This window comes from Phyllobates terribilis, unplaced genomic scaffold (assembly GCF_046119375.1).
Source record: "Phyllobates terribilis strain yellow unplaced genomic scaffold, ASM4611937v1 Scaffold_10__3_contigs__length_209671492, whole genome shotgun sequence".
Taxonomy (NCBI): domain Eukaryota; kingdom Metazoa; phylum Chordata; class Amphibia; order Anura; family Dendrobatidae; genus Phyllobates; species Phyllobates terribilis.
In genome coordinates this window covers 194,044,389-194,066,204 of record NW_027362770.1, presented here as the reverse complement: position 1 = coordinate 194,066,204, position 21,816 = coordinate 194,044,389, and the positions used below count along the sequence as shown (strand labels likewise).

At 45.8% G+C, this 21,816-nt stretch overlaps 1 protein-coding gene across 3 annotated transcripts; it reads left to right on the top strand.

Moving 5' to 3' along the window:
* The first annotated feature begins 1,112 nt into the window (after positions 1 to 1,112).
* LOC141164828 (tubulin alpha-8 chain) lies at positions 1,113 to 20,925 on the top strand. 3 transcript variants are annotated; one of them, XM_073650444.1, is made up of 10 exons: positions 1,113 to 1,200; positions 1,431 to 1,652; positions 11,842 to 11,982; positions 13,025 to 13,338; positions 13,450 to 13,584; positions 13,766 to 13,818; positions 18,039 to 18,264; positions 18,740 to 18,888; positions 19,546 to 20,226; positions 20,604 to 20,925. In XM_073650444.1, exons 2-10 carry the CDS (start codon positions 1,450 to 1,452, stop codon positions 20,892 to 20,894), a joined length of 2,193 nt encoding a protein of 730 aa, XP_073506545.1. In that variant the 5' UTR covers positions 1,113 to 1,200; positions 1,431 to 1,449; the 3' UTR covers positions 20,895 to 20,925. The 3 variants fall into 3 exon arrangements, with proteins under 3 accessions (XP_073506545.1, XP_073506544.1, XP_073506547.1); XM_073650443.1 differs by lacking the exon at positions 1,113 to 1,200 and having other exon boundaries at positions 1,317 to 1,652; XM_073650446.1 differs by lacking the exons at positions 1,113 to 1,200; positions 1,431 to 1,652; positions 11,842 to 11,982; ... (1 more) ...; positions 13,450 to 13,584; positions 13,766 to 13,818 and adding an exon at positions 15,469 to 15,653.
* Positions 20,926 to 21,816: the final 891 nt, after the last annotated feature.

Here is a 21,816-nt window from a genome sequence, read left to right as displayed (position 1 = left end):
GAATACGGGACATTGTCATCACATGCAGGACACAACCAGAACCTGACATAAATTCCTGCAGCTCCTTCAATGTTGCTGTCGGCCTCTTCACACCTCCCGGAATAATTTTCTTCTTGTCTTTACATTGACTTTTTGAAGGATATCCAGTTCTAGGTTAATGTCAGTGTTGTGCCAAATATAAGCCACATCATGATGACGTCTTCACAGTTCTCCAGGGTAGATCTAATGCTTGGGAAATGTTCTTGTACTTTCTCCTGACTGATAACTTTCCACTATGAGATCCTTTGCTGTGTTGTCAGCTGTTTACAAACCAGAGAACGTCAGGAAAATCCTCCCGGGACAGAGCAGAAATTGATCCCCACTGTCAATTCTTCCTGCAAATTATCATGCAATCCTGAGCAGAATTCTTTTTTCGTCACATGCAGGTTTATTCTAGGACTTTATTCACATTTCTTTATTTCATGGGTGAGACAAGAGAACATGATTCTCATGGCTTTTTTTTTTTGCAAGCAATTTACATGATGTGCTTTTATATTTTGATTTTTTTTTTCTACATGTTCTAGTCCAGCCCAGAAGCCTATCAGAAAATGCATTAAATAAATAAATAAAAATACTGCTATCGTGACAAAATAAGCACCACAATTAAGGAAAGATCCCGCAAAAAACGGTAAAAAAAATAAAACATGCCCATAGCACGGTAGCAGAGCGCAGAGGTGTTTTTTACGCATTTTTTTTCCAATAGATATAATGCAAAATAAATAAAATAAAACTAAAAAATACTCCATCATGGAGACAGAAAAGTACAGGTGTGTGATAGAATTGTTTCAATAGAAAAATAAAAAATAATGCGCATTATAGGACTTCATTTTATGACGTCATCTAATAAAATATGTAACTACACTGATTCTACAGGTGTACTGTGTCTTTAAAAAAAATTATGACGTCATTGACAAACTCAATGTATCCTTCAATCAGTTCTGTGCTGCCAGGACAAGGCCGAGTGAATAAATACCTGAAGCCCCGCCCTTGCTTTGCCTATTAGCCAATCACATTAACCGTCTTTTATGCAGCTGCAAGATTAATTTAAAAGCTGAGCGGCTATTGGACAATGAACTTCCGGGTGGGCGGAGTCTTCTTGATGGGCTTTAATGCCCAGCTTCCGGGTCTCGCAGTAGCTGCTCCGTCCGCGCTGTGAACACGGTAATGCGGGGGAGAGTCATGTGTGACACGAGGGATGAAAGCACAACTGCATTCTGGGACTTGTAGTTCCACTTTGAAGCAATGGGCGTAAAGCTATAGCTCTCCAGTTGTGATGAAACTACATCTCCCAGCATGCCCTTCCCTACAGCTGATGGTTTGAGGTCATGTTTAGCCTTAAAGGGACAGTCCCTGCAGTGTTCCATAATAAACGGATTATTTTTCTTTCCAAGGTCTCAGTCATTTGTGACCATGGCGGTGACCGAGAACGTGTCCAGCTGCTCCCTGAGCGCCATGTGGGACTGGTCACACTTATCGCTGTCAGGGACACCGCCGGCCGAATCTCTGCTGGACGCGGCTACTGACCTGCTGGTGCTCGACAGGAACTTCACAGGATCCCTAGAGCTGTGCGAGCGAGGACTGCAGATCATCAGCGCCGAGCCCCGGGACGGAAAGTGAGGACCGCCGAGCAGACCGACCGACCGGGGAGAGCTGCTGCTGCATGAGAGCATGGGGGCAGTATTATAGTAGTTATATTCTTGTACATAGGAGCAGTATTATAGTAGTTATATTCTTGTACATAGGGGCAGTATTATAGTAGTTATATTCTTGTACATAGGGGCAGTATTATAGTAGTTATATTCTTGTACATAGGAGCAGTATTATAGTAGTTATATTCTTGTACATAGGAGCAGTATTATAGTAGTTATATTCTTGTATATAGGGGGCAGTATTATAGTAGTTATATTCTTGTACATAGGGGGCAGTATTATACTAGTTATATTCTTGTACATAGGGGGCAGTATTATAGTAGTTATATTCTTGTACATAGGAGCAGTATTATAGTAGTTATATTCTTGTACATAGGGGGCAGTATTATAGTAGTTATATTCTTGTACATAGGGGGCAGTATTATAGTAGTTATATTCTTGTACATAGGGGGCAGTATTATAGTAGTTATATTCTTGCACATAGGAGCAGTATTATAGTAGTTATATTCTTGTATATAGGAGCAGTATTATAGTAGTTATATTCTAGTACATAGGAGCAGTATTATAGTAGTTATATTCTTGTATATAGGAGCAGTATTATAGTAGTTATATTCTAGTACATAGGAGCAGTATTATAGTAGTTATATTCTTGTACATAGGGGGCAGTATTATAGTAGTTATATTCTTGTACATAGGGGGCAGTATTATAGTAGTTATATTCTTGTACATAGGAGCAGTATTATAGTAGTTATATTCTTGTATATAGGAGCAGTATTATAGTAGTTATATTCTAGTACATAGGAGCAGTATTATAGTAGTTATATTCTTGTACATAGGGGGCAGTATTATAGTAGTTATATTCTTGTACATAGGGGGCAGTATTATAGTAGTTATATTCTTGTACATAGGGGGCAGTATTATAGTAGTTATATTCTTGTACATAGGGGGCAGTATTATAGTAGTTATATTCTTGTACATAGGGGGCAGTATTATAGGAGTTATATTCTTGTACATAGGGGGCAGTATTATAGTAGTTATATTCTTGTACATAGGGGGCAGTATTATAGGAGTTATATTCTTGTACATAGGGGGCAGTATTATAGTAGTTATATTCTTGTACATAGGGGGCAGTATTATAGTAGTTATATTCTTGTACATAGGAGCAGTATTATAGGAGTTATATTCTTGTACATAGGGGGCAGTATTATAGGAGTTATATTCTTGTACATAGGGGGCAGTATTATAGGAGTTATATTCTTGTACATAGGAGCAGTATTATAGGAGTTATATTCTTGTACATAGGGAGCAGTATTATAGGAGTTATATTCTTGTACATAGGAGGCAGTATTATAGTAGTTATATTCTTGTACATAGGAGCAGTATTATACTAGTTATATTCTTGTACATAGGAGCAGTATTATACTAGTTATATTCTTGTACATAGGAGCAGTATTATAGTAGTTATATTCCTGTACATAGGGGCAGTATTATAGTAGTTATATTCTTGTACATAGGGGCAGTATTATAGTAGTTATATTCTTGTACATAGGGGGCAGTATTATAGTAGTTATATTCTTGTACATAGGGGGCAGTATTATAGTAATTGTATTCTTGTACATAGGAGCAGTATTATAGCAGTTATATTCTTGTACATAGGGGGCAGTATTATAGCAGTTATATTCTTGTACATAGGGGGCAGTATTATAGCAGTTATATTCTTGTACATAGGGGGCAGTATTATAGCAGTTATATTCTTGTACATAGGGGGCAGTATTATAGTAGTTATATTCTTGTACATAGGAGCAGTATTATAGTAGTTATATTCTTGTACATAGGGGCAGTATTATTGTAGTTATATTCTTGTACATAGGAGCAGTATTATAGTAGTTATATTATTGTACATAGGGGCAGTATTATAGTAGTTATATTCTTGTACATAGGGGCAGTATTATAGTAGTTATATTCTTGTACATAGGGGGCAGTATTATAGTAGTTATATTCTTGTACATAGGAGCAGTATTATAGTAGTTATACTCTTGTACATAGGGGGCAATATTATAGTAGTTATATTCTTGTACATAGGGGGCAGTATTATAGTAGTTATATTCTTGTACATAGGAGCTGTATTATACTAGTTATATTCTTGTACATAGAGGGCAGTATTATAATAGTTATATTCTTGTACATAGGAGCAGTATTATAGTAGTTATATTATTGTACATAGGGGCAGTATTATAGTAGTTATATTCTTGTACATAGGGGGCAGTATTATAGTAGTTATATTCTTGTACATAGGAGCAGTATTATAGTAGTTATACTCTTGTACATAGGGGGCAATATTATAGTAGTTATATTCTTGTACATAGGGGGCAGTATTATAGTAGTTATATTCTTGTACATAGGGAGCAGTATTATAGTAGTTATATTCTTGTACATAGGGGGCAGTATTATAGTAGTTATATTCTTGTACATAGGAGCTGTATTATACTAGTTATATTCTTGTACATAGGGAGCAGTATTATACTAGTTATATTCTTGTATATAGGGGGCAGTATTATAGTAGTTATATTCTTGTACATAGGGTGCAGTATTATAGTAGTTATATTCTTGTACATAGGGGGCAGTATTATAGTAGTTATATTCTTGTACATAGGGGGCAGTATTATAGTAGTTATATTCTTGTACATAGGAGCAGTATTATAGTAGTTATACTCTTGTACATAGGGGGCAATATTATAGGAGTTATATTCTTGTACATAGAGGGCAGTATTATAGTAGTTATATTCTTGTACATAGGGGGCAGTATTATAGTAGTTATATTCTTGTACATAGGGGGCAGTATTATAGTAGTTATATTCTTGTACATAGGAGCAGTATTATAGTAGTTATATTCTTGTATATAGGGGCAGTATTATAGTAGTTATATTCTTGTACATAGGAGCAGTATTATAGTAGTTATATTCTTGTACATAGGGGCAGTATTATAGTAGTTATATTCTTGTACATAGGGGGCAGTATTATACTAGTTATATTCTTGTACATAGGGAGCAGTATTATAGTAGTTATATTCTTGTACATAGGGAGCAGTATTATAGTAGTTATATTCCTGTACATAGGAGGCAGTATTATAGTAGTTATATTCTTGTACATAGGAGCGGTATTATAGCAGTAATATTCTTGTACATAGGGGGCAGTATTATAGTAGTTATGTTCTTGTACATAGGGGGCAGTATTATAGTAGTTATATTCTTGTACATAGGGAGCAGTATTATAGTAGTTATATTCCTGTACATAGGGGCAGTATCATAGTAGTTATATTCTTGTACATAGGGGGCAGTATTATAGTAGTTATATTCTTGTATATAGGGGCAGTATTATAGTCGTTATATTCTTGTACATAGGAGCAGTATTATAGTAGTTATATTCTTGTACATAGGGGCAGTATTATAGTAGTTATATTCCTGTACATAGGAGGCAGTATTATAGTAGTTATATTCTTGTACATAGGGGGCAGTATTATAGTAGTTATATTCTTGTACATAGGAGCAGTATTATAGTAGTTATACTCTTGTACATAGGGGGCAATATTATAGGAGTTATATTCTTGTACATAGAGGGCAGTATTATAGTAGTTATATTCTTGTACATAGGGGGCAGTATTATAGTAGTTATATTCTTGTACATAGGAGCAGTATTATAGTAGTTATATTCTTGTATATAGGGGCAGTATTATAGTAGTTATATTCTTGTACATAGGAGCAGTATTATAGTAGTTATATTCTTGTACATAGGGGCAGTATTATAGTAGTTATATTCTTGTACATAGGGGGCAGTATTATACTAGTTATATTCTTGTACATAGGGAGCAGTATTATAGTAGTTATATTCTTGTACATAGGAGCTGTATTATACTAGTTATATTCTTGTACATAGAGGGCAGTATTATAGTAGTTATATTCTTGTACATAGGGGGCAGTATTATAGTAGTTATATTCTTGTACATAGGAGCAGTATTATAGTAGTTATACTCTTGTACATAGGGGGCAATATTATAGTAGTTATATTCTTGTACATAGGGGGCAGTATTATAGCAGTTATATTCTTGTACATAGGGGGCAGTATTATAGTAGTTATATTCTTGTACATAGGAGCAGTATTATAGTAGTTATACTCTTGTACATAGGGGGCAGTATTATAGTAGTTATATTCTTGTACATAGGAGCAGTATTATAGTAGTTATACTCTTGTACATAGGGGGCAATATTATAGGAGTTATATTCTTGTACATAGAGGGCAGTATTATAGTAGTTATATTCTTGTACATAGGGGGCAGTATTATAGTAGTTATATTCTTGTACATAGGAGCAGTATTATAGTAGTTATATTCTTGTATATAGGGGCAGTATTATAGTAGTTATATTCTTATACATAGGAGCAGTATTATAGTAGTTATATTCTTGTACATAGGGGCAGTATTATAGTAGTTATATTCTTGTACATAGGGGGCAGTATTATACTAGTTATATTCTTGTACATAGGGAGCAGTATTATAGTAGTTATATTCCTGTACATAGGAGGCAGTATTATAGTAGTTATATTCTTGTACATAGGAGCGGTATTATAGCAGTAATATTCTTGTACATAGGGGGCAGTATTATAGTAGTTATGTTCTTGTACATAGGGGGCAGTATTATAGTAGTTATGTTCTTGTACATAGGGAGCAGTATTATAGTAGTTATATTCCTGTACATAGGGGCAGTATTATAGTAGTTATATTCTTGTACATAGGGGGCAGTATTATAGTAGTTATATTCTTGTATATAGGGGCAGTATTATAGTAGTTATATTCTTGTACATAGGAGCAGTATTATAGTAGTTATATTCTTGTACATAGGGGCAGTATTATAGTAGTTATATTCCTGTACATAGGAGGCAGTATTATAGTAGTTATATTCTTGTACATAGGGGGCAGTATTATAGTAGTTATATTCTTATACATAGGAGCAGTATTATAGTAGTTATATTCTTATACATAGGAGCAGTATTATAGTAGTTATATTCTTGTACATAGGAGCAGTATTATAGTAGTTATATTCTTGTACATAGGGGCAGTATTATAGTAGTTATATTCTTGTACATAGGGGGCAGTATTATAGTAGTTATATTCTTGTACATAGGGGGCAGTATTATAGTAGTTATATTCTTATACATAGGAGCAGTATTATAGTAGTTATATTCTTATACATAGGAGCAGTATTATAGTAGTTATATTCTTGTACATAGGAGCAGTATTATAGTAGTTATATTCTTGTACATAGGAGCAGTATTATAGTAGTTATATTCTTGTATATGGGGGCAGTATTATAGTAGTTATATTCCTGTACATAGGAGGCAGTATTATAGTAGTTATATTCTTGTACATAGGGGGCAGTATTATAGTAGTTATATTCTTATACATAGGAGCAGTATTATAGTAGTTATATTCTTGTACATAGGAGCAGTATTATAGTAGTTATATTCTTGTACATAGGGGCAGTATTATAGTAGTTATATTCTTGTACATAGGGGGCAGTATTATAGTAGTTATATTCTTGTACATAGGGGCAGTATTATAGTAGTTATATTCTTGTACATAGGAGCAGTATTATAGTAGTTCTATTCTTGTACATAGGGGGCAGTATTATAGTAGTTACATTCTTGTATATAGGAGGCAGTATTATAGTAGTTATATTCTTGCACATAGGAGGCAGTATTATAGTAGTTATATTCTTGCACATAGGGAGCAGTATTATAGTAGTTATATTCTTGCACATAGGGAGCAGTATTATAGTAGTTATATTCTTGTACATAGGGGGCAGTATTATAGTAGTTATATTCTTGTACATAGGGGCAGTATTATAGTAGTTATATTCTTGTACATAGGGGCAGTATTATAGTAGTTATATTCTTGTACATAGGGGCAGTATTATAGTAGTTATATTCTTGTACATAGGAGCAGTATTATAGTAGTTATATTCTTGTACATAGGAGCAGTATTATAGTAGTTATATTCTTGTACATAGGGGCAGTATTATAGTAGTTATATTCTTGTACATAGGGAGCAGTATTATAGTAGTTGTATTCTTGTACATATGAGCAGTATTATAGTAGTTATATTCTTGTACATAGGAGCAGTATTGTAGTTATATTCTTGTACATAGGGGGCAGTATTATAGTAGTTATATTCTTGTACATAGGGGGCAGTATTATAGTAGTTATATTCTTGTATATAGGAGGCAGTATTATAGTAGTTATATTCTTGTACATAGGGGCAGTATTATAGTAGTTATATTCTTGTACATAGGGAGCAGTATTATAGTAGTTATATTCTTGTACATAGGGGACAGTATTATAGTAGTTATATTCTTGTACATAGGGGGCAGTATTATAGTAGTTATATTCTTGTACATAGGAGTAGTATTATAGTAGTTATATTCTTGTACATAGAGGACAGTATTATAGTAGTTATATTCTTGTACATAGGGGGCAGTATTATAGTAGTTATATTCTTGTACATAGGGGGCAGTATTATAGTAGTTATATTCTTGTACATAGGAGGCAGTATTATAGTAGTTATATTCTTGTACATAGGGGCAGTATTATAGTAGTTATATTCTTGTACATAGGAGCAGTATTATAGTAGTTATATTCCTGTACATAGGGGCAGTATTATAGTAGTTATATTCTTGTACATAGGGGCAGTATTATAGTAGTTATATTCTTGTACATAGGGGGCAGTATTATAGTATTTATATTCTTGTACATAGGGGGCAGTATTATAGTAATTGTATTCTTGTACATAGGAGCAGTATTATAGCAGTTATATTCTTGTACATAGGGGGCAGTATTATAGCAGTTATATTCTTGTACATAGGGGGCAGTATTATAGCAGTTATATTCTTGTACATAGGGGGCAGTATTATAGCAGTTATATTCTTGTACATAGGGGGCAGTATTATAGTAGTTATATTCTTGTACATAGGGAGCAGTATTATAGTAGTTATATTCTTGTATATAGAGGCAGTATTATAGTAGTTATATTCTTGCACATAGGGGCAGTATTATAGTAGTTATATTCTTGTACATAGGAGCAGTATTATAGTAGTTATATTTTTGTACATAGGAGCAGTATTATAGTAGTTATATTCTTGTACATAGGGGCAGTATTATAGTAGTTATATTCTTGTACATAGGAGCAGTATTATAGTAGTTATATTCTTGTACATAGGGAGCAGTATTATAGTAGTTATATTCTTGTACATAGGAGCAGTATTATAGTAGTTATATTCTTGTACATAGGAGCAGTATTATAGTAGTTATATTCTTGTTCATAGGAGCAGTATTATAGCAGTTATATTCTTGTACATAGGGGCAGTATTATAGTAGTTATATTCTTGTACATAGGGGCAGTATTATAGTAGTTATATTCTTGTACATAGGGAGCAGTATTATAGTAGTTATATTCTTGTACATAGGGGCAGTATTATACTAGTTATATTCTTGCACATAGGAGCAGTATTATAGTAGTTATATTCTTGTACATAGAGGGCAGTATTATAGTAGTTATATTCTTATACATAGGAGCAGTATTATAGTAGTTATATTCTTGTACATAGAGGCAGTATTATACTAGTTATATTCTTGTACATAGGGGGCAGTATTATAGTAGTTATATTCTTGTACATAGGGAGCAGTATTATAGTAGTTATATTCTTGTACATAGGAGCAGTATTATAGCAGTTATATTCTTGTACATAGGGGCAGTATTATAGTAGTTATATTCTTGTACATAGGGGCAGTATTATAGTAGTTATATTCTTGTACATAGGGAGCAGTATTATAGTAGTTATATTCTTGTACATAGGGGCAGTATTATACTAGTTATATTCTTGTACATAGGGGGCAGTATTATAGTAGTTATATTCTTGTACATAGGAGCAGTATTATAGTAGTTATATTCTTGTACATAGAGGGCAGTATTATAGTAGTTATATTCTTGTACATAGGGAGCAGTATTATAGTAGTTATATTTTTGTACATAGGAGCAGTATTATAGTAGTTATATTCTTGTATATAGAGGCAGTATTATAGTAGTTATATTCTTGTACATAGGGGCAGTATTATAGTAGTTATATTCTTGTACATAGGAGCAGTATTATAGCAGTTATATTCTTGTACATAGGAGCAGTATTATAGCAGTTATATTCTTGTACATAGGGGCAGTATTATAGTAGTTATATTCTTGTACATAGGGGCAGTATTATAGTAGTTATATTCTTGTACATAGGGAGCAATATTATAGTAGTTATATTCTTGTACATAGGGGCAGTATTATACTAGTTATATTCTTGTACATAGGGGGCAGTATTATACTAGTTATATTCTTGTACATAGGAGCAGTATTATAGTAGTTATATTCTTGTACATAGAGGGCAGTATTATAGTAGTTATATTCTTGTACATAGAGGGCAGTATTATAGTAGTTATATACTTGTGCATAGGGGCAGTATTATAGTAGTTATATTCTTGTACATAGGAGCAGTATTATAGTAGTTATATTCCTGTACATAGGAGCAGTATTATAGTAGTTATATTCTTGTACATAGGGGACCGTATTACAGTAGTTATATTCCTGTACATAGGAGCAGTATTATAGTAGTTATATTCTTGTACATAGGGGGCAGTATTATAGTAGTTATATTCTTGTACATAGGGGGCAGTATTATAGTAGTTATATTCTTGTACATAGGGGCAGTATTATAGTAGTTATATTCTTGTACATAGGGGCAGTATTATAGTAGTTATATTCTTGTACATAGGGGCAGTATTATAGTAGTTATATTCTTGTACATAGGAGCAGTATTATAGTAGTTATATTCCTGTACATAGGAGCAGTATTATAGTAGTTATATTCTTGTACATAGGAGGCAGTATTATAGTAGTTATATTCTTGTACATAGGGGCAGTATTATAGTAGTTATATTCTTGTACATAGGGGGCAGTATTATAGTAGTTATATTCTTGTACATAGGTGCAGTATTATAGTAGTTATATTCTTGTACATAGGGGTCAGTATTATAGTAGTTATATTCTTGTACATAGGGGTCAGTATTATAGTAGTTATATTCTTGTACATAGGGAGCAGTATTTTACTAGTTATATTCTTGTACATAGGGAGCAGTATTATAGTAGTTATATTCTTGTACATAGGGGCAGTATTATAGTAGTTATATTCTTGTACATAGGGGGCAGTATTATAGTAGTTATATTCTTGTACATAGGGGTCAGTATTATAGTAGTTATATTCTTGTACATAGGGGTCAGTATTTTAGTAGTTATATTCTTGTACATAGGGGCAGTATTATAGTAGTTATATTCTTGTACATAGGGGCAGTATTATAGTAGTTACATTCTTGTACATAGGGGGCAGTATTATAGTAGTTACATTCTTGCACATAGGGGGCAGTATTATAGTAGTTATATTCTTGTACATAGGGGGCAGTATTATAGTAGTTACATTCTTGCACATAGGGGGCAGTATTATAGTAGTTATTTTCTTGTACATAGGGGCAGTATTATAGTAGTTATATTCTTGTACATAGGGGGCAGTATTATAGTAGTTACATTCTTGCACATAGGGGGCAGTATTGTATTAGTTCTGTAATCGGTATATTCTGTGATGTCGTCTCATGGTGATGATTTCTGCTCCGGTGGTGTTATATCTGCAGATTGTCGTTACACTGTTGCATCTTCTGGTGTTGCGTCCTTGTAGCAGGATCGGCCCCCCGGTGTCACACCTGTGCTCGTTTCTATGCCTGCAGTGACATTATCGGGGGGATTCCTCTCGGTCTCATGAGATAGTTTTATCATAATGATTCATTTATACGGTGACAGCAATCAGGAGTTTGCTGGTCTCTCTGATCTGACCTCTCATAATGGTGTAATGTGATCCCTCAGGAGCAACTTCTGCTGTAATACGACTGTTGGAGAAGCAGATGGAGTGCAGTAACCTCACATTCACTGAAATGCAAAGTCTGAATGTTTTATTTTACAATTACGATTGTGTTTGTGGTGACGTCTTTTATGACACTTCTGTCCTTTCTGTCGCCCCAAGGAACGATCCGGTGAAGGCTTCTCTGGTAGTTATCGCCATCCAGGCCCTGGCGGAGATGGAGCGATGGCGCGAGGTCCTGCCCTGGCTGATCCAGTACTACCAGAGCCCGCAGGACATACCGCCCAACATCATGGAGATGTGGTAATATCAGTAATGTATGTACACAGTGACTGCACCAGCAGAATAGTGAGTGCAGCTCTGGGGTATAATACAGGATGTAACTCAGGATCAGTAATGTATTGTATGTACACAGTGACTGCACCAGCAGAATAGTGAGTGCAGCTCTGGGGTATAATACAGGATGTAACTCAGGATCAGTAATGTAATGTATGTACACAGTGACTGCACCAGCAGAATAGTGAGTGCAGCTCTGGAGTATAATACAGGATGTAACTCAGGATCAGTAATGTAATGTATGTACACAGTGACTGCACCAGCAGAATAGTGAGTGCAGCTCTGGAGTATAATACAGGAGGTAACTCAGGATCAGTAATGTAATGTATGTACACAGTGACTGCACCAGCAGAATAGTGAGTGCAGCTCTGGAGTATAATACAGGATGTAACTCAGGATCAGTAATGTAATGTATGTACACAGTGACTCCACCATCAGAATAGTGAGTGCAGCTCTGGAGTATAATACAGGAGGTAACTCAGGATCAGTAATGTAATGTATGTACACAGTGACTGCACCAGCAGAATAGTGCGTGCAGCTCTGGAGTATAATACAGGATGTAACTCAGGATCAGTAATGTAATGTATGTACACAGTGACTGCACCAGCAGAATAGTGAGTGCAGCTCTGGAGCATAATACAGGATGTAACTCAGGATCAGTAATGTAATGTATGTACACAGTGACTGCACCAGCAGAATAGTGAGTGCAGCTCTGGAGTATAATACAGGATGTAACTCAGGATCAGTAATGTAATGTATGTACACAGTGACTGCACCAGCAGAATAGTGCGTGCAGCTCTGGAGTATAATACAGGAGGTAACTCAGGATCAGTAATGTAATGTATGTACACAGTGACTGCACCAGCAGAATAGTGAGTGCAGCTCTGGAGTATAATACAGGATGTAACTCAGGATCAGTAATGTAATGTATGTACACAGTGACTCCACCAGCAGAATAGTGAGTGCAGCTCTGGAGGATGATACAGGTTACCCTTTCCCTTTCTCCCAGCCTGCTCCTGTACAGCAGAGTGCTGCAGCCCCATGTGATGCTGGACCTGGGGAGGCTTTGGCTGCGGGCGCACGTCTCCCGTCCCTCTCTGGAGTATAGGAGGGTGGCGGAGCTGCACCTCCTGAACATTCTCCTTCCTCTCGGTCACTTCTCGGAGGCTGAGGATTTGGCTCAGGACCCTCGAGTCTTCTCAAAACAGCAGCAAGAAGTGGCGCTAAACGCTGTGAGGGAGGAGAAGCAACGCCTGGAACGAGAGGAGGAGAAGGACAGAGAAGAGGAGCGACAGAACCAGGAGCGGACAGTCGGTGCGACAGGTGGGGCTGAAGGAACGGCTGGGGGTCCGGAGAGTGAACACTCGTTTTCTGATTGATTTTTTTTTTCTGTATTTTTTTTTTGTAAATTTATTTTTTTATTTTTCTATTCAGGAAATGTGCGAGCGACGTATGTACAGGTGGTCCGGCTGCTGTCGGGGGCGCTGAGCTGGATGCGCAGGATTCCCCTCCGCCCGGCGCTGCTGGCGCTGCTGCTTCTCTCTGTCATTCTCCTGCGTCTGGATCCAGGTCAGAGACCGCCCATCCTCAGGGGCAGTGGGGGTCCCTGCAGCCGATCATTCACAAATATCATATAGGAAGACCCCGTTAACCCCCCCAGCATGTGTAGCTTTTCGGGGTTAACCCCTTAGATGTCTCAGCCAGCAGTGGCCGCATCATCTCAGCCTTTTCTCCTCCTCTTGTCTTGCAGCTTCTCCGGCGTCTCGGGGTCCGTTATCGCGGCTGCTGCTTCTCCTCCGTCAGGTTTTCATCAATCACTGATCTCTTTTAGCCTGGAAGTTACTTTTAATCTAATAAAAAGTTGTGAATAGAATCCGAAAACTGCGGTGAAGACCGACACTGAGCCGGGAATCCGCGCCCCGGTCTGTGGAAGCAGAGAGAAAACATCGGACACTTTGTATCTTTTCATTTTAGAGAAGTTTTTGAATAAATTTGTTAATTTATCTCGATTTATGTTCTTTTGTAATAAACGGAATCTAATTGAGGTGGTTGTGGCTGTGATGTTTGGGGTGATAGTGGGCGGGGCGTGGCTGTGATGTTTGGGGTGATAGTGGGCGGGGCGTGGCTGTGATGTTGGGGGTGATAGTGGGCTGGGCGTGGCTGTGATGTTGGGGGTGATAGTGGGCGGGGCGTGGCTGTGATGTTGGGGGTGATAGTGGGCTGGGCGTGGCTGTGATGTTGGGGGTGATAGTGGGCGGGGCGTGGCTGTGATGTTGGGGGTGATAGTGGGCGGGGCGTGGCTGTGATGTTGGGGGTGATAGTGGGCGGGGCGTGGCTGTGATGTTGGGGGTGATAGTGGGCTGGGCGTGGCTGTGATGTTGGGGGTGATAGTGGGCGGGGCGTGGCTGTGATGTTGGGGGTGATAGTGGGCGGGGCGTGGCTGTGATGTTGGGGGTGATAGTGGGCTGGGCGTGGCTGTGATGTTGGGGGTGATAGTGGGCGGGGCGTGGCTGTGATGTTGGGGGTGATAGTGGGCGGGGCGTGGCTGTGATGTTGGGGGTGATAGTGGGCTGGGCGTGGCTGTGATGTTGGGGGTGATAGTGGGCGGGGCGTGGCTGTGATGTTGGGGGTGATAGTGGGCGGGGCGTGGCTGTGATGTTGGGGGTGATAGTGGGCGGGGCGTGGCTGTGATGTTGGGGGTGATAGTGGGCGGGGCGTGGCTGTGATGTTGGGGGTGATAGTGGGCGGGGCGGGGCTGTGATGTTGGGGGTGATAGTGGGCGGGGCGGGGCTGTGATGTTGGGGGTGATAGTGGGCGGGGCGGGGCTGTGATGTTGGGGTGATAGTGGGCGGGGCTTGTACGGTGAGGTCAGCTGCCCACTGTGATGTCACGGCATTCTAATTTGTGATGTCAGCATTCTCTTATATCGCGCCCTGTCCGCCGCCCCCTAGTGACCAGAATACAGAGAAAAAGACGACACTGACAATGGTAAGTTCCCCCGGCACATTTGGGATTTCCTCGCTCCTCCTCATTTAGATCATATTATATATTTTTTTTTTTTTTTTGCACCCGAATTAATCATATTTTTAACCCATTGCTCCCCAATTAAATACAAGTAGGTTCCGCACCATCAGACAGTGGCCTATAGATTCGGCTTCGGACTGGCTGGGACTTGTAGTTCTACGTCAATCTCTGGGGCTGCAGTCTGTCTCTTGTCTCCGAGGGGTTAACAGGCTGGTATGTCAGCGGGCGTTCTAGAAATAGCCGCTTATTGCAGGCTTGTCAGACGGCCCCCTGGCACCGGCCTCACCCGGTCCATTCCCTCTGCTATGCGGGTGTATTTCTACTGATTGTCACCAGGTGTAACCCTGATTTTAGGGCGCGTTCTAATTTAAAGGGGCCTGCCCCTCTAATATGTAAATACATGTGACGCCGGACCCCCGTGGGTCACACGTGTGTAATGGGCACCGCGTGCCCGGAGGCTCATTGGTGGCTGTTTATAGCCCTCAGTCCTGAAACTGAACTCCAGCCCCAGACGTAAAGGCCGGGACTGGAGACGAGACGCTCTGCCGGGATCCAGGGAGACGCTCTGCGGGGATCCAGGGAGACGCAGCATGTGGGGGATCAAGACCAAATCTGTATGAGGGGTGGGGTATAAAGGCTCCTGTGCCAGTCCTAGGAGCCGCCATTGTGCGCCGTGTGCCCTCCGGGGAGACCGCCGGTGACCTGCAGACACTGTGTGCCCTCCGGGGAGACTGCCGGTGACCTGCAGACACTGTGTGCCCTCCGGGGAGACGGCCGGTGACCTGCAGACACTGTGTGCCCTCCGGGGAGACGGCCGGTGACCTGCAGACACTGTGTGCCCTCCGGGGAGACGGCCGGTGACCTGCAGACACTGTGTGCCCTCCGGGGAGACGGCCGGTGACCTGCAGACACTGTGTGCCCTCCGGGGAGACGGCCGGTGACCTGCAGACACTGTGTGCCCTCCGGGGAGACGGCCGGTGACCTGCGGACGCCGTGTGCCCTCCGGGGAGACGGCCGGTGACCTGCGGACGCCGTGTGCCCTCCGGGGAGACGGCCGGTGACCTGCGGACGCCGTGTGCCCTCCGGGGAGGCGGCCGGTGACCTGCGGACGCCGTGTGCCCTCCGGGGAGGCGGCCGGTGACCTGCGGACGCCGTGTGCCCTCCGGGGAGGCGGCCGGTGACCTGCGGACGCCGTGTGCCCTCCGGGGAGGCGGCCGGTGACCTGCGGACGCCGTGTGCCCTCCGGGGAGGCGGCCGGTGACCTGCGGACGCCGTGTGCCCTCCGGGGAGGCGGCCGGTGACCTGCGGACGCCGTGTGCCCTCCGGGGAGGCTGCCGGTGACCTGCGGACACCGTGTGGCCTCCGGGAAGGCGGCCGGTGGCCTGGGGACACCGTGTGCCCTCCGGGTAGGTTGCCTGGGGACACCGTGTGTTCTCCGGGGAGGCGGCCGGTGCCCTGTTGAGACTGTGTGCCCTCCGGGGAGGTGGCCGGTGCCCTGCGGACACTGTGTGCCCTCCGGGGAGGTGGCCGGTGCCCTGCGGACACGGTGTGCCCTCGGGGAGGTGGCCGGTGCCCTGCGGACACTGTGTGCCCTCCGGGGAGGTGGCCGGTGACCTGCGGACACCGTGTGCCCTCCGGGGAGGTTACCTGGGGACACCGTGTGCCCTCCGGGGAGGCGGCCGGTGACCTGCGGACACTGTGTCCTCCGGGGAGGTGGCCTGCGGACACTGTGTCCTCCGGGGAGGTGGCCTGCGGACACTGTGTCCTCCGGGGAGGTGGCCTGCGGACACGGTGTGTCCTCCGGGGAGGCGGCCGGTGACCTGCGGACACTGTGCCCTCCGGGGAGGTGGCCGGTGACCTGTGGACACTGGGTGTCCTCCGGGGAGGTGGCCTGCGGACGCCGTGTGCCCTCCGGGGAGGCGGCCGGTGACCTGCGGACGCCGTGTGCCCTCCGGGGAGGCGGCCGGTGACCTGCGGACGCCGTGTGCCCTCCGGGGAGGCGGCCGGTGACCTGTGGACACCGTGTGCCCTCCGGGGAGGTTACCTGGGGACACCGTGTGCCCTCCGGGGAGGCGGCCGGTGACCTGCGGACGCCGTGTGCCCTCCGGGGAGGTGGCCGGTGACCTGCGGACACCGTGTGCCCTCCGGGGAGGTTACCTGGGGACACCGTGTGCCCTCCGGGGAGGCGGCCGGTGACCTGCGGACACTGTGTCCTCCGGGGAGGTTGCCTGCGGACACTGTGTCCTCCGGGGAGGTTGCCTGCGGACACTGTGTCCTCCGGGGAGGTTGCCTGCGGACACTGTGTCCTCCGGGGAGGTGGCCTGCGGACACTGTGTGTCCTCCGGGGAGGCGGCCGGTGACCTGCGGACACTGTGCCCTCCGGGGAGGTGGCCGGTGACCTGTGGACACTGGGTGTCCTCCGGGGAGGTGGCCTGCGGACACCGTGTGCCCTTCGGGGAGGCGGCCGGTGGCCTGCGGACACCGTGTGCCCTCCGGGGAGACTGCCGGTGACCTGCGGACACCGTGTGCCCTCCGGGGAGGCGGCCGGTGGCCTGCGGACACCGTGTGTTCCCTCCGGGGAGGCGGCCGGTGGCCTGCGGACACCGTGTGTTCCCTCCGGGGAGGCGGCCGGTGGCCTGCGGACACCGTGTGTTCCCTCCGGGGAGGTGGCCGGTGACCTGCGGACACCGTGTGTCCTCCGGAGAGGTGGCCTGCGGACACTGTGTGCCCTCCGGGGAGGTGGCCGGTGCCCTGCGGACACTGTGTGCCCTCTGGGGAGGCGGCCGGTGCCCTGCGGACACTGTGTGCTCTCCGGGGAGGTGGCCGGTGACCTGCGGACACTGTGTGTCCTCCGGGGAGGTGGCCTGCGAACACTGTGTGCCCTCCGGGGAGGTGGCCGGTGCCCTGCGGACACTGTGTGCCCTCCGGGGAGGCGGCCGGTGCCCTGCGGACACTGTGTGCCGCCCTCTTGTGTGACTTGTTACCTTGTGCCCGTACAGAGGGAGTGTATTTCGGTGCACGTGGGTCAGGCCGGGGTGCAGATCGGAAACGCCTGCTGGGAGCTCTTCTGCCTGGAGCACAATATCGAGCCTGACGGCACCGTCCGGAACGAGCGGCACAACCCCAGCTCCTACGACGACTCCTTCACCACCTTCTTCAGCGAGACCGGCAATGGCAAGCGTGTCCCCCGAGCCGTCCTCATAGATCTGGAGCCCTCCGTAGTCGGTAAGTGGGTATCCCAGCAGCACAGAGCATTTCAGGAGAGGAGTTTGCTGACCGTGTGGGAGATTGAGAGCTACATAGAGAAGAGTTACAGCAGCACAGAGTATTTCAGGAGGAGAATGGGCTACAATTGTGAGTCTCAAAATGAGAATATTTGTGGGAAGGGGGTCAGGGCTCCCCAGCAGCACAGAGTATTTCAAGAGAGGATTGTGCTGATCTCACAGGAGAGTGAGTTAGGCAATGAAATGAGCAGGGTCTTTTGCAGCACAGAGTATTTCAGGAGCTATTTTTTTGAAGCGGGGAATGACAAAAGGACAATTATATAGGGGAAGGGTCAGGATCCCCCAGCAGCACAGAGTGTTTGAGGGAGGTCACAGACTGCGATTAACATAATAAAAGAAGCAGGACCTCTGGCAGCACAGAGCATTTCAGGAGACCTGTGTCAGTGAGACTGATTAACCCTTTACTCCCTGTGCAGATGAGATCCGCGCTGGACCGTACCGCCACCTCTTCCACCCGGAGCAGCTGATTACCGGGAAGGAGGATGCGGCCAACAACTACGCCCGGGGGCACTACACCATCGGCAAGGAAAGCATCGACCTGGCGCTGGATCGTATCCGGAAACTGGTGAGTGTTCAGGGAGGTCGGAGCGAGCTGGTGATGCCCCCGTAGCGTGCGGGTGTTTGCCCCCTGAGCGAGTGGGCGATGTGTTCCCCCCCCCCCCTCGGAGCCTGCGGGTGATGCCCCCTGGGACAAGCGGGTGATGTCCCCCCGGAGCGAACGAGTGGGCGATGTCCCCTCAGAGCGTGCAGATGATTGCCCACTCGGAGCCTGCAGGTGATTCCCCCTGGAGTGAACGGGCGATGCCCCCCCAGAATGAGCGGGTTATGCCCCCCGGAATGAGCGGGTGATGCCCCCCGGAGCGTGCGGGTGATGCCCCCTCAGAGCGTGCGGGCGATGCCCCCCGGAATGAGCGGGTGATGCCCCCTCAGAGCGTGCGGGCGACCCCCCCCCTGGAACGAGCAGGTGACGTCCCCCCAGAGCGTGCGGGTGATGCCCCCCGGAACGAGCGGATGATGCACCCCCCCGGAGCGAGCGGGCGATGCCCCCCCCCCCCAGAGCGAGCGGGCAATGTCCCCCCTGGAGCGTGCGGGCGATGCCCCCTCTCGGAGCGTGTGCGGGCGATGCCCCCCCTCGGAGCGTGTGCGGGTGATGCCCCCTCGGAGCCTGTGCTTGCGATGCCCCCCGGGTTGGCGGTTTTCTCTCATGTTGGCTTTCTTGCAGAGCGACGCCTGCTCCGGTCTCCAGGGCTTCCTGATCTTCCACAGCTTCGGAGGGGGCACCGGCTCCGGATTCACCTCCCTCCTCATGGAGCGACTCTCCGTCGACTACGGCAAGAAGTCCAAGCTGCAGTTTGCCATCTACCCGGCGCCTCAGATCTCCACGGCGGTGGTGGAGCCGTACAACTCCATCCTGACCACCCACACCACGCTGGAGCACTCCGACTGCACCTTCATGGTGGACAACGAGGCCATCTACGACATCTGCCGCCGGAACCTGGACATCGAGCGTCCCAGCTACATGGACCTGAACCGGCTCATCAGCCAGATCGTGTCATCCATCACCGCGTCTCTGAGGTTCGACGGCGCGCTCAACGTGGACCTGACTGAGTTCCAGACCAACCTGGTGCCGTACCCCCGCATCCACTTCCCCCTGGTCACCTACGCGCCCATCATCTCCTCCGCGAAGGCGTACCACGAGCAGCTATCCGTGGCCGACATTACCAACGCCTGCTTTGACCCCTTTAACCAAATGGTGAAGTGTGACCCTCGCCACGGCAAGTATATGGCATGCTGTATGCTCTACCGGGGCGACGTGGTGCCCAAAGAGGTCAACGTGGCCATCGCCAACATCAAAACCAAGAGAGCCATCCAGTTTGTGGACTGGTGCCCTACGGGGTTCAAGGTAAGACGGTCCTATACCCGAGGTGTCTGATATACATTGTGCCCTGCTCTAGTCACATCCAGACCTGCAAGCACTACTCTGTGTATTAGCAATCTGGCTGCAGGAGCGCCCCCTGCTGGAGTGGAGCATGTTAAGATGTGCTATGGGAGATTAGAAAGCAGGAATGGAGCAGAGCTGCAGTACCAGACACAACCCCCAAACTTGTGTGGCGCTATTGCAGAAAGAAAGTGGCCGTGTTTTTCTAATCCTGTATTGCCCCTTTAAGGGCATGATTCAAAGTACCCTTAAGAAGAGTTCTGAGTGCAGCTTTGGATGTAACTAGAGAATAGGGCCATGTGAGTGATACAATACTGATCTCTGTCTTTCTCCTTCCCCAGGTTGGCATTAATTACCAGCCGCCCACCGTGGTCCCCAGCAGCAGTCTGGCCAAGGTGCAGCGGGCGGTGTGCATGCTCAGTAACACCACCGCCATTGCTGAGGCCTGGGCCCGGCTGGACCACAAGTTCGACCTGATGTACGCCAAGCGAGCGTTCGTGCACTGGTACGTCGGGGAGGGCATGGAGGAGGGCGAGTTCTCCGAGGCTCGGGAAGACCTGGCCGCTCTGGAGAAGGACTACGAGGAGGTCGGACTGGATTCATATGTGGAGGAGAACGATGGTGAAGAGTAAATGCAGAGTAAATCCAGAATAAATCTGTGCAAAGAGATCTCAGTGTCAGTATTGTGTAAGGAGAGGGCAAAAACTGCGCCAGCATCTGTGCCAGCCGGACCCCTGCCAGGGCACAGTGATCCGGGTGACGCAGCGCCATGTGGCAGGACACAGTGATCCGGGTAATGCAGCGCCATGTGGCAAGCCACAGTGATCCGGGTGACGCAGCGCCATGTGGCAGGACACAGTGATCCGGGTGACGCAGCGCCATGTGGCAGGACACAGTGATCCGGGTAATGCAGCGCCATGTGGCAGGCCACAGTGATCCGGGTAATGCAGCGCCATGTGGCAGGGAACAGTGATACGGGTAATGCAGCGCCATGTGGCAGGGCACAGTGATCCGGGTGACGCAGCGCCATGTGGCAGGGCACAGTGATCCGGGTGATGCAGCGCCATGTGGCAGGACACAGTGATCCGGGTGACGCAGCACCATGTGGCAGGGCACAGTGATCTGGGTGACGCAGCCCCATGTGGCAGGGCAGAGTGATCCGGGTAACATAGGGCACAGTGATCCGGGTGACATTGCACCATGTGGCAGGGCACAGTGATCCGGGTAATGCAGCGCCATGTGGCAGGACACAGTGATCCAGGTAATGCAGCGCCATGTGGCAGGACACAGTGATCCGGGTGACGCAGCGCCATGTGGCAGGGCAGAGTGATCCAGGTAATGCAGCGCCATGTGGCAGGGCAGAGTGATCCGGGTGACGCAGCGCCATGTGGCAGGGCAGAGTGATCCGGGTGATGCAGCGCCATGTGGCAGGGCACAGTGATCCGGATGACGAAGCGCAATGTGGCAGGGCAGAGTGATCCGGGTGACGCAGCGCCATGTGGCAGGACACAGTGATCCGGGTAATGCAGCGCCATGTGGCAGGCCACAGTGATC

Bases quoted from the DNA above. Each gene is read 5' to 3' on its own strand.
- LOC141164828 (XM_073650443.1), top strand. From the start codon at position 1,333: ATGCCCTTCCCTACAGCTGATGGTTTGAGGTCATGTTTAGCCTTAAAG. The intron at 1,653-11,841 runs GTGAGGACCGCC...TGTCGCCCCAAG, and splicing joins GCCGAGCCCCGGGACGGAAA to GAACGATCCGGTGAAGGCTT. The intron at 13,339-13,449 runs GTGGGGCTGAAG...TTTTCTATTCAG, and splicing joins GCGGACAGTCGGTGCGACAG to GAAATGTGCGAGCGACGTAT.